The sequence below is a fragment of the Sturnus vulgaris genome, chromosome W (assembly GCF_052056855.1).
Source record: "Sturnus vulgaris isolate bStuVul1 chromosome W, bStuVul1.hap1, whole genome shotgun sequence".
Taxonomy (NCBI): domain Eukaryota; kingdom Metazoa; phylum Chordata; class Aves; order Passeriformes; family Sturnidae; genus Sturnus; species Sturnus vulgaris.
In genome coordinates this window covers 39,108,803-39,120,712 of record NC_142282.1, presented here as the reverse complement: position 1 = coordinate 39,120,712, position 11,910 = coordinate 39,108,803, and the positions used below count along the sequence as shown (strand labels likewise).

Sequence of the window (11,910 nt, the reverse complement as noted above, 5' to 3'; positions counted from 1 at the left end):
CGGAGTTAACAGTGGCACAGAGCACTTGCCTTGCGTAAGATGGTGGTGGTTGCTACGCTCTAGGTGGAATGCGTGGCAGGCAGACGCGTACTTGTGTATCCTCGCCGTTTCTGTGTTGTGGTTTTTTGCCGCGAGTAGGGGTCGTGGAGCAATAGTGAAGGGGAAGCCCAGGTTTGCGTGCGTCGGCGCCGGCCGGTTGCTGGTAGTACTGTGGGTGCGGAGTGGTACTACTCAAGTAGAGCCCGCTGCTCCCGTCGCTTCAGCAGGAGGAAGCTGAGACTGCTGTGGGCGGGGGTCGCTCGGTTCTTCCCTGCTCGGCTATGTCGGACAATCAGAGTTGGAATTCCTCTGGCTCCGAAGAAGACCCCGAGACAGAGCTCGGGCTGCCTGTTGAGCTGTGTGGAGTCCTCAGCAAGGTAAGCTGTCTTTCATCATCCCCACAGCCTGTGCCTGACAGCCTCTCGCTTCCCTTTTCCGCGTCGCACTATAGTCCCCCTCCTGCAGCTGGCCCTAACCCTAATCCTGCAGCTGGCTGAGGGCTGTCAACCCCGGCTGCCTGTTTCCTCCCTACCCCGCTGTTCTGGAGGATCAGGCTAAGGCTCCTGCGTCCCTCGGCGCCGGTGGAGAAGCCTGGTGGGGGCGTGGGAGGCGCCGTCATGGCCGATGCAGCCGCCACCTGATGGTGTGGAGCCTGCTAGGCAGCCGCTCCGGCGTCCGGCACAAACCCCCCGCGCCCCCTCCCTCAGCCGGAGGCACCACCACATGCCCTCTGGACTGGGGGAGGCTCACGTCCTTATACTCGCATCTGCTCAGTGCCTGTCTGTCCTTCCCCCACCCATCGCAACCTTCGAGAGGGGGGATGAGGAAGCAGTTTCTTGAGGAAGAGTCGCGGGTGCGGCTTCAGCCCGCTGGCTGCCTGGTGTGAGCTTCCGGAAAGAGGCCTGCGAGGGGGCAGCCAGGTACGCGCGGGGAGGTGTTTCCCCCCACTCCTTAGGCTTCTGGCTGAAGCTGACATCGGACCTGGGTGTGGTGTGGAGCCGCGACATCACACATCCCTGCCCAGGAACTCCTAAGGGCAGGGGCAGCTCGTGGTCACTTCCCAGAAGCAGGCCCTAGCACGAATGGCACAATCTTTGGTCCAACTATCAAAACAGGGCAATAAAATACCCCTGCAGCGCAGATACAGGAGGTGGGGAGGAGTGGAAGAAAAATGACATTGAAGTTTATTTCCCCCTTTTAAAAATAAGCATCACTTTTTGCTCTTGTATCACTGAAAGTTAAATGACTTGCAAATATGTGTTGGATAATACTGGGGAACTTAAGGAGTGTTTTAAAGCTGAATATTGAATTACTAAGTTTGAAAGCAGATTTTTAAAAACAGAAAGTACTTTCAGAATAATGTTGAAATATCTTTAGAATTAAAACACTATGTTTTGAATTTCTTTCCTATGCAATAAGGCCAGATGCAGACCTGTGTAGAAGGCACATATCATAGAGTACTGAAATTATAAGTAGGCCCTAGATGCTGAGAGGAGCTGTGATGGGGCTAGTATTCTGTTGTGAGGGACTCTGTGAACTCTTTCAGTCTTGAAAATGTTTCTAAGCCTAGAGATGGGAGGAACAGCTAGGAGAAAAGAAGGCCCTTGGCTCTCATCTGTGAAATCTTATAATCTAATAAGTCCTAGTGCTGTATTTTACTGGTGTAGCAGGTGAAGCCACGGCTTCTTCTGACATTCTGTAGCTTACATACATGCAAACGTTTCTGGATGATTGTGCTGAGTGTAGCTGATGCTGCCTTTTCAGTGAGAACATGGAACGGAATATGAATAGCCAAGTATGGTGAAACCTGTTGCAGTGAATATTCTTGAGGGACACTTACTGTTTGCTGGTTGATGCCTCAGCAATACTTGAGACAAGCTAAATAAAATGAAATGGTGGCATATTAAGCTTTCTACTAAAGAAATATTTACTTTTAACAACTTAATGTATATAATTACTTTTTAAATCAATAAAAGTAAGCTACAGTTCTCTGTGTATGCACTGAAATAAATAAGGGCAAGGAGACCAGCTCCTGTTTTAATGCCTTTATTGAGAAATCAGCTCTGGGGGTCACGTGCACCACCACTGCTCCCGATGGACGATCCAGAGGAGGAGGAATTCAGCTTTGCTGTGCAGCAGAGCTGGGCCTTCTGTCCTCACAGGAGTCCCGCAGAAGACACTAGTTGGCTCGTAATCCAGGCGTGTCATGTTGATTGGGTGCTGTTCAGGTCATGGTGACAAGGCAAGAGAATCCTGGTTGGTGATTTCATCTTCTTCACTGTGTTTCTTACTTGGTAGTACCATTTTTAGTTTTCGATGTTATATTGGCTCGTTGTTTTTAGGGTTGTTTTTTTTTTTTACTGAGTTGTGTCCCATAAGCACTTGAGGTCTTCTCATTTGCCAGGCATCATTTTGGGAGCAGGGAAGGCGTTACCCGACCACAGGGAGGGAAAGGGCACAATGGCAAGACAATTCCAGGGAGTGGGGATCAGAACAGAACAACAGCAACAATTAACATAAAAACAGGGTGTTTTCCACAGTTAACAGAACATTAACAGAACAAACGTGCACTACTGTTTCAGTTCTGCCCTTTGGTAAAGAGCAAAGCTTTGGAGCAAATGGAATAATTTGGTAAGAGAATCTTATTAGAAGTTGTGAGACTGGAAGGATTGCTGGCTCTAAATATTTTGGGTGCATGTGTGGGGAAAGGGGCAGGTTGGGCCTTGCCTTTCGTGAGGCAATGCACTGCCCTGTACATTCCACTCCCCCTGGCCTGTATTCCAGCCCTGCAGTGGCTGCCAATCACTGGCACACCGGAAGCAATGCCCCGCCCCACACCCCACTCCTGGAGCCCCAGTCTAGCAAGGACCCAGGAAAGTCAAAGGATATTTAACCCAGAACATGAAGCGAGCACATGTCTTGACTCTACCTCCTCTTGGAATTTCTATCAGCTGAACACTGCTGGAACTAGGAGTGGTAGCTATATTTGTTCTTTTCTATATCTCTTCTGTCTTCTTTTCATTCCTTCTTGGAGTTTTGAGTAACTTAAAATCAGACAGGTTTGGAGTTTGCTAAGTTGAACGGGCTAAGTTAATACTTTGTGGAATATTTTATGTCGAATGCTGCTCTAAATTTTTGCCAAAGTTCTCTGATTTTCTGAGGTTGCCAGTAAAGTTTTTCTTGTTGTTTTGACCTCTTGAGAATATCTTGTTGGTATTTCTCCCTTGCATCTAACTCAGAGTACGTGAAAAACTGTAAGCCCTTTTAACAGTCTTGTTGAGAAAGTTTTCTGGGGCCTTACAGAAGTGTATCCTACTGGTCTCTTTAAATGTTTCAGAACTCCTCCAGTGTGTTGGGTTTTTTTCCTGTTGTATATCCTGCTTACAATTTTATGGTGAATATAAAGAAGGAACTTTGATGTGGAAGTGTCTTTCCTGAAGCCTGAGAAATATCAGTCAAAGTGTTTTTTATTATTGTTTTTTTATTAGCTATCTTTGAATTTATTTTTTTTTACAGTGGACCAATTACATTCATGGGTGGCAGGATCGATGGGTAATTCTGAAAAGCAACACACTCAGTTATTACAAGTCTGAAGATGAAACGGAGTATGGCTGTAGAGGCTCTATCTGTCTGAGCAAGGCTGTGATTACAGTAAGTGCTATTTCAGTATTGACATATGTTTTTGGATGTTACATATTTGTAGGCTAATGTCTGGTGAAAGTGAACATGGGTATGGCAAATACATTTTTGTAGGTTGTTTAATATTAAAGTTAGTTATATTTGTTCAACACTGTGGAGCCAGGGAAAGAAGTTACTAATAAGAAAACAAGCTGGTTTTATCTGAGATGTCAATACACAGCTTTTCATATCTGTTATCTTGGAGGTTTCTGTGGGTAGGGATAGAGTTTGCTTCTGGAGGAGGTGGAGTTTTCCCAAGGGTCAGCCTAAGACCCTGGACCAACTTCGCAAAGGCAGCAGCATCCATCAGTCTTTACACTTCACACTAGAGAGGGTAGTATTTCTTTGACTGTGCTTTCTGAACATAACTGTACAAAAATTGTAAAAGAAAATGTTGTGCTATGTATTTCTTTCTCTAAAGTGGGGTGCTGTTTCTGCCTAACGTTAAAAGATCCAGCATTATGCTAGTAAGAATAAAGAGCCTACATATAAGTGAAATCTTATAAAGATGAACTTGCCTTAGAAGATAAAGAAAAATATTTTTGTAGCTTTCAGTTATATATAATAATCATGACTAATGCTTGCCAAAAAGCATGCTTTTCTATGTTACTGTTAAATAGCCAGTTATTTGATGGGGGGGAAAGCTGGACTTGTGTAGCACATAACTTCCTAGAGCAGTAGTGTTAAATCTTAGTATTTATGTTCTTATTCCACCAAATGTTTTGCTTTCAAACTGAATTGAGGATGAGGAATAAGAAGCTCCCTTTAGTAATATTTAGCTTAAAAATAGATTTTTTTTTTTTTAACACAATTGGATTTGAAAAAAAAAAAGACTGGACTGAATAGATCAACTTTATGTTTTTTTGGGAAAAAGATTGTGAAGAAAATACATATTTTTACATTTAGATGTCTGACAGGTATTGTAGTCATCTGAAAATTAAAATAGATTGCCTAATTTCTTTCAAAGCTCTTAAAAGCAGCTTAAACTTTTAAACTTGATCAAGATTAGACTTTTTCAGGAATTTATGGTGCACAGCAACAGCATCTAGAAGTGCTCATTTAAGTGTACTTCTGGTAGTCTGTAGAGGTACCAGTCTCTGATCAGGACTTTCAAAAAGGTGTTTTATTCACTAGTAAGAGGCTTAACATGCCAGCCAGGCAGAGACAGGAAGGTGGTGGCAGGGAGATAGGCCAAGAGATGTCTGGAAATGTGCTGTAGAGTACATCTCAGCATCTTGAATTCCAGTTCTGGTGGTGGAGAATATAGTGATGCTGATATTGTTTTGGGAATGTGTTGGTATATTGTGCTTTGGGAAGGGAAGTTGGTGAGCTCCTTGTCTTATGACTAGGAAATGTGTAACACAAACTTCTTGCAGATAGCGTTTTTCCTCTCTTCTATCTGGCACTTGTTGCATCTGGTAACTTGGTGTTGAATTGTTGACTCAATCCCTTTTCCCCCCAGTTCTGGAGCTTCCTGAGTACATTGAGAAAGAATAAACAGTCTTTCTCAAAATTATTCTGATATTTTAGTTGTTTCATTTTCATTCAGAATCATGCTTGGTGCCTGGTATTTGATAGTTTAATTGCTTGTAGTTTGAAATGGCATATCTGAAACCTGGTAATCTGCTGTTATTATTTCTAGTTGCACTTAGTGATTGCTATGTAAGTATTAAAGGTTCAGGAACGCTATTAGGTCATGTGTCTAGGATACAGAAATTTACTTTTTCAGAATGAATGCTTACGGTTTGATAGTTTGGTAGCAAATTAAATATTTTTTAAACCTGTTTTCTGTAATAGAAAATTATTTATGATAATTGTTTATTCTTCCTGTAGTACATAGTTAATCTTTATTTTCATGTCCTTGTAATGTCCTAATATAAGCTTGCTAACATGTATCTAAATGCATAGGAGAATACCAGTAGTTGATAAAATGTTGAGATAATAATGAAAAGCTTTTTTTGTTATCAGTGGAACTTGTTACTGTATGTTTTGTGATTACTTTGGTAGAGAAGTTGGGTTTCTTACTGACTTAATGTTCAGTAGCACTGATCTGATGTAATTGGGATCCTCATCTTGAATATTTGTCAACAGTCTTTCACTGTACTGTAAGTATAGTTTTCCTTGATCTTGCTAATCCAGAGTCAGGCATAGTAACTACCTATCTCCTAACATTCTGTATTGCAGGAAATTTTCCTTAAGTACAAAGTGGAGTATGAGCAGTATGAAATTGTGTTGATGACTGTAATGTTTCCTTGTAGGAGAGGGAGAGGACTGGATTCTCATGAAGCCTTCTTTTAGGTGCTCAGATTAGGTATGCCCATTTGTCTGATGGGGGATATAATGATTTTGTGTGTAATTAATGCTACTAGTAGTATAGAATGTCCATGTGTCATTGATGTATAAGCATAAATTTGTAAAACTGCTCTTGTGTAGTCTTACTGTACTTTCAGCAATGAAGATAAGCCTTATGATAAATCATAAAATTAGGATATGTGAATGCTGCATTTTGAAATCCACAGATTCATGTGACAATAGTCTTTAATTGAATGGAAAATGTGGGGTCTAGTTGGACTATATTAACCACTGTAACTGAGAAGCTGATTTCTCTGGAATAGAGGACTAAAGGATTGTAACACACCAGAACATTTAAATGTAAGGGGGTAAACCGAGGTTCCTTTACTCTGGGTTGGTGCACAGAAGAAATACCAACCAGATATTCTCAAGAGGTCAAAATTATACAGAAGTTTACTGGTAAAATATAGAAAATCAAGGAAGTTTGGCAAAGGATTTAATAAAGCATCCAATTCAACATAAAACACTTAGCATTAACTTAGCCCATTTAACTTAGCAACCTTTAAACTGCTTAATGTTACGTTACCATGAAAAGAGAATTAGAAGGAGAAGAAAAAGACAAAAAAGATATAGAAAAACACACATATAGCTACCAACTCCTGGGTTCCAGTGTGGATTCCAAGAGGAGGCAGGGTCAAACACATGGTCACTTAATGGTCAGCCTTTTAAACCCCTCCATGGACTCTCCTCTCAGCTGGGACTTCTGGTCACTCAGCCACTCAGCTGGGTTAGGGCAGAGTGTAGCACTGCCCCTGGTGTACCCTGATTGACAGACTGTGGGGCTGGGATACTGGTTTTATGCCTGGGGAGTGGAGCATTTCACTGCCTGCCCCTTCCATCACACACACATACATCCCAAAATGTCTCAAGACATCAGTTTTTTCCAGTCTCTGACAAGGATGAATATTCTATACTCACTGGATTACATTAAGTAATGAACTGTCAAGAACTAGCCATGTGAATTAAGTTATGAAAGAAGATAGTGAAAGTCAATATATTATGCTGTGTTGTGTTTTACATTATCTGGCTAAAAGCCTCGAAGGTATTTAATCAGTTTATAACAGAGAGGAGGCTTGAACTCAAGTTGAAAGTTCTGCTGTGATCAAGGGATGAGAAGGAATTATGAGTATTATTAAAAAGTTGATATATGCACAGATTCAAGTTTTGTTCTATTAGTCTAGCTTGGACACACTAAATTGCTGCTGCAGTTGGGTGAAAGGTTTTATTAAAAAAACTAATCTGTAAATCCATGCCTTGGGCAGAAGTACCATAGCAGTAAATTTGTAATATTTGCTAATTGCATGGGGAGGTATTGCTTCCAATTGTCTGAGGTTGGAAAACTATGTTTTAGTATGAGAGCACTTTATTAAATAAATGATTTTCTCTAACTTGATGAAGTACTTTCTCAGCCTTAATTACTGCTAAAAAGATGACTTGAGTAAATGAAGATATAGAATACAAGCCCTAACTAGATAGGGGTTTATTTAGAACACAAGGCAATTATACTTTTAGGCTTTGGTGTGAGCTTTAAATAATTTAATAGTTATATCCAGATTGGTGGAAAATCTTGGTTAAATGGGAAAGAAATCTGAATGATGATGGTAGACAGTGCATCCAAAAAATATTACAGAGGCACATGTGGTCAGAAATGCTTATTCATATGTGAAAGGCCTGAGGTGATTGTATTCTGGAGAGGAAAATGCCAAAGAGCAATAGAAGAGCAAGGGAGAGAAAGAGTTGATGCCTAGGAGATGAGATGGGGCTGCTGTTGGTGAGACAGGTATAAATTGTTTGGAACATAGGATTCTTCTGGAGAATAATTTGTAGCATTCACATACTCTGCATAAATTTGTATATTAATATAACAGTCTGAGTTATCTGAACCAGCAGTAGCTGGGTTGATGTTCAGAGTGAAAATGTCAGAATATTGTCCTGTATTTATCAAAATACTATATGAAGTACTGATATCCTTGGCAAGAAAAATGTAAATATTTGGCTGGGTGGAAAACTGGAAGATTTCTTAGTATGTATTGAAGAAATTAGGTCAGAAGTGGAAAAGTACACATTCAGATCAGCTTAGACTGTTAATCATTATGGAGTTCTTTGTCATAAGATGATAAGGATGGGTGAAAAAATCAGTAATTTATGAAAGTATTAAATAACAATATTTTTGCATTATGTAATATTGCTAAAGTATTCAGCTTTAGTACTTGAATATAATCATATCATATAATCATAGAATATCCTGAGTTGGAAGGGACCCACAAGGATCATCAACGTCCAACTCCTGGCCCTTCACAGGACATCCCAAGAGTCATACCATGTGCCTGAGAGTGTTTTCCAAAAGCTTCTTGAACTCTTTCAGGCTTGGTGCTGTGACCACTTTCCTGGGGCCCTGTTCCAGTGCCCAACCACCCTTTGGGTGAAGAACCTTTTTCTAATATCCAACTTCAACCTCCCCTGACACAACTTCATGCCAGTCCCTCGGGTCCTGTCATTGGTCACCAGAGAGGAGATCAGTGTCTGCCCCGCCTCTTCCCCTCACAAGGAAGTTGTAGACTGCAGTAAGGTCTCCCCTCAGTCTCCTTCAGGCTGAACAAACCAAGTGACCTCAGCTCCTCCTTTAGACACGAGCTTCAGTTGCTGCTTTTGCCATGTTCTTCATGAATTCTAATCAATGTGGTTTAGATCAAATCTTCTAGTATACTTCAGCTACTTACTCTGTTTGCCATGTCTTTCCACTCAGTTGAAGTCTACTGTTCCCTAGTTAAGAGGACCAGTTGAACAGAACTTGCTATCTCATGTCTCTAGATGCTTAAGAACCCAGATTGCATTGTGACTAGAGTCTAATAAAGTCTTAAAAGTTTAAATTGCAGGAGAAAAGTTGTTTCACAATTAAATATGTATGCATATATAGACTGACATCAGGTCAATTTTAAACTTTGATGAAAGCTTTTAGGCTTTTAGACAAGCTTCTCTGTGCCACCATGTGTTTCTCTGTGCTGCCATGTGCTTCTGCAGGTGGGTCCCACAGCCTACAGCTCAACTCCATCTCCTCTCTTCCCACATGTGTTTAAATCTGGCAACAGCCCTTCACTAAGCCATGGAGCTTTTACATAGGGTATTGACAATCAATGGTAGGTCGCTTAAAGCGCTGGCTGTGTGTGTGTAAATGCTGTTTTATAACTACTTCAATCCTGACCTCATTTCTTCTAATAACACAGTGCCATTCCATGTCATTGATCCAAGTTTAGCTGATATTTCAAATGCACATTTGTTATATTCTAGATTTTGCTATTGCAAATCATTGATTTTTCAGTGGGCAGTTGGGAATAGTGTGCATCACAGGTGTGTTTGAATATAAATCAATACAATGTGACTTCATATTATATAGTAATTTCATATTATTAACAGGAAAATAACTGTATAAAGTATTCATTAACAAATTGTGTATTGGAAAACTATACGATAGTTGATTCCACACCAAAATTACAAATTATTTATTGTTTTTATATGATCACTCCTGTCTCTGAACATCTCTGCCATGTGTGCAGATTAACCAGGTTCATTCTTGAGAACTGCAGGTTTCAAGTTTAAAACGTGGTTTAACTGCAGAAGTAACATACAATACATGCATCTTCCAGATCTAAAGTAATTTTCAGATGAAAGGATTTCTTTGCAATGATTAGACCAAGTTAAAGTTTGCCCAGAGTGCTAGCAAGCTAATATTAAGTTCTGTTTAGTGTGCTTCTGCTTTCATGGGTGCAGTGGGTCTCACTTCAGCTAAGGTTTGAAAAGACAAGATAATTATTGTTTAAAAGAAAAAGCAGTGTTCTTTACATTTTGAAAGGCAAATATCCTAACAAGATATGAAGTGAAATATTTGGGTGGTAGCAAAGAATGTAAGCAAACTTAACAGGCTTTTATATTTTTAAGTCTATTTTGTTGATAAGATTCCTCTATACATGTAAATCTGCCATTATGAGAAAGTTTTTCTTTTTGTGCATTAATGAGCAAATAATAGAATGATTAGATGTCCCATGTTTTGCCACCTAAAAGGATCATCGTTTTAGTAGACATAGTGGTCTCCTTTACTTGTTTACAATGCTTTCCTATATTCTGTAAAAAATAAAGCTAGCTGATGTAACTAAAAAGTGGATTCTTTTTGCTTAAGAATAATAGCAAGGAAAGATGAGACATCTGTCTAATGTTTCTACTAGGTTTTGTCTGGATTTTGGAATTCAAAAGGGGAAATTGTGAATTTTTGTCTAAACTATATTCCCCAGGTTTGTGAATCAACGTGGATTTTGTTTCAGGAGGAAAAAAAAAGTATTGCAAATTAAGTGAATTAGAAATTGCCACATCTCTTGGATTTTTGGCATATTTTGAATAAAATGAATGATAAACAATGAAATATGCTTTCTCTAAGTTGTTACATTCTAGCAGTAAGATCTAGGAGAGTCAATGATATTAAAAAACTCTGAAAAACAGCCTTGCAAAATTTAAGCAATTATGTTATTTAGTAATTTTATTTTTTGGTTTAGAAGTTCAAGCATTAATTTGTAAAGAAAAAAATATCTTTATTTACTTCTATAATTGTATTAGGTGTATGTAGCAAGGGTGGGGACTGCAGGCCAGCCTCTGTGAGGAGAGACTAGGGCTACTGTGCATTGGACACAGAGTTCCAGATGGCTCTAGTGGACCCACTGCAGAGCACAGCTGAGCCCCTTAGCCACTGTGATGGTGCCTCAGGTAAACAGTTAAGAAAGGGCAAAATCACTGTGCAACAGTGGGAGAGAGAGGAGTGAGTAAAAAAGTGTAAACAGCCTTGTGGTTAGAGCAGGAAGAGGTGCTTTATGTGCCAAGCAGAGATTTGTAATCCCTGGAGGAGACCAGTGGCCAGCAGGTATTTTCCTGCAGCCTGTGAAGATAACAGATATCCACACTGTGGCCTGTAGAGAACCACACACTGCAGCAGCTGAATGTGCAGTGAAGAAGTCTGCAGTCTGTGGAGAGGTAATGCTGGAGCAGGTTTATTCTGAAAGACTGCAGCCATGGAGAGGAACTATGCTGGAAGAGGGGAAAAAAGTGAGAAATGAGTAGCAGAGTTGAAGTTTTATGAACTGACTATCCTATCCCTGGAAGCATTCAAGGCCAGGTTGGATAGGGCTCTGAACAACCTGGTCTAGTAGGTGGCATCCCTGCCCATGGTAGGGGAGTTGGAACTAGATTATCTTTAAGATCCCTTCCAACCCAATGATATGACTGCAACTCCCCCATCCTTCTGCACCTGTGTTTTTAGCTTTTTCATTGTTTCCCAGAGTCTAACTCTATTTTTAATTGGCAGTAAATTAAAAGAATATTCACCAGCTTGAGTCTGTTTTGCCCATGATGGCAATGGGTAAATGATCTCCCTGTCTTTATCTTGACCCACAGCGTTTCAACTTTTTTTCCCCATACAGTTGAGGAGGGGGCTGTGAGAGAGCAGATGGTTGGAGATCTGGCAGCCAGCTAGGGTACACCCACCATAATCTAGAGAATCATCATAGATATAGCTTGTAATTAATGTAATTGTATGAAAGAATTAAGAGACAAGGATTGTTCTTAAGCAGAGGCAGGATTTTGCTGCGTGTACTCCAACTTTCGGGAAAGGAGATCTCTAAAGGAAGGGGAGGGGGACAATATCAGGCTTGTCCCTGGCAAACTGTGGGGTAATATGAAAAAGTGAGACGGTACTTGTGAGGGCCCTCTGGAGGTAACTCTGAGATGTACCATGTCGTAACTACCCTCTCTTACCCCTGCTTTCGGCTAGCTCCTGACTGGGGAGGAGAGGATATTCAA

The 11,910-nt window shown here is 40.5% G+C and overlaps 1 protein-coding gene across 5 annotated transcripts in view; it reads left to right on the top strand.

Annotated features, from left to right (window-relative positions):
* LOC148220147 (ceramide transfer protein-like) overlaps nucleotides 1-11,910 on the top strand; it is a 159,336-nt gene continuing 147,426 nt past the window's right edge. For 2 of the 5 annotated variants that reach the window (XM_088155720.1, XM_088155718.1), the window contains exons 1-2: nucleotides 3-416; nucleotides 3,556-3,690. In XM_088155720.1, coding sequence (XP_088011846.1) covers nucleotides 321-416; nucleotides 3,556-3,690 — 231 coding nt within the window. In that variant the 5' untranslated portion in view covers nucleotides 3-320. Of the gene's footprint in view, nucleotides 417-3,555; nucleotides 3,691-11,910 lie in introns of all 5 variants that reach the window. The other 3 variants (XR_015799148.1, XM_088155721.1, XM_088155722.1) reach the window with 3 other exon arrangements.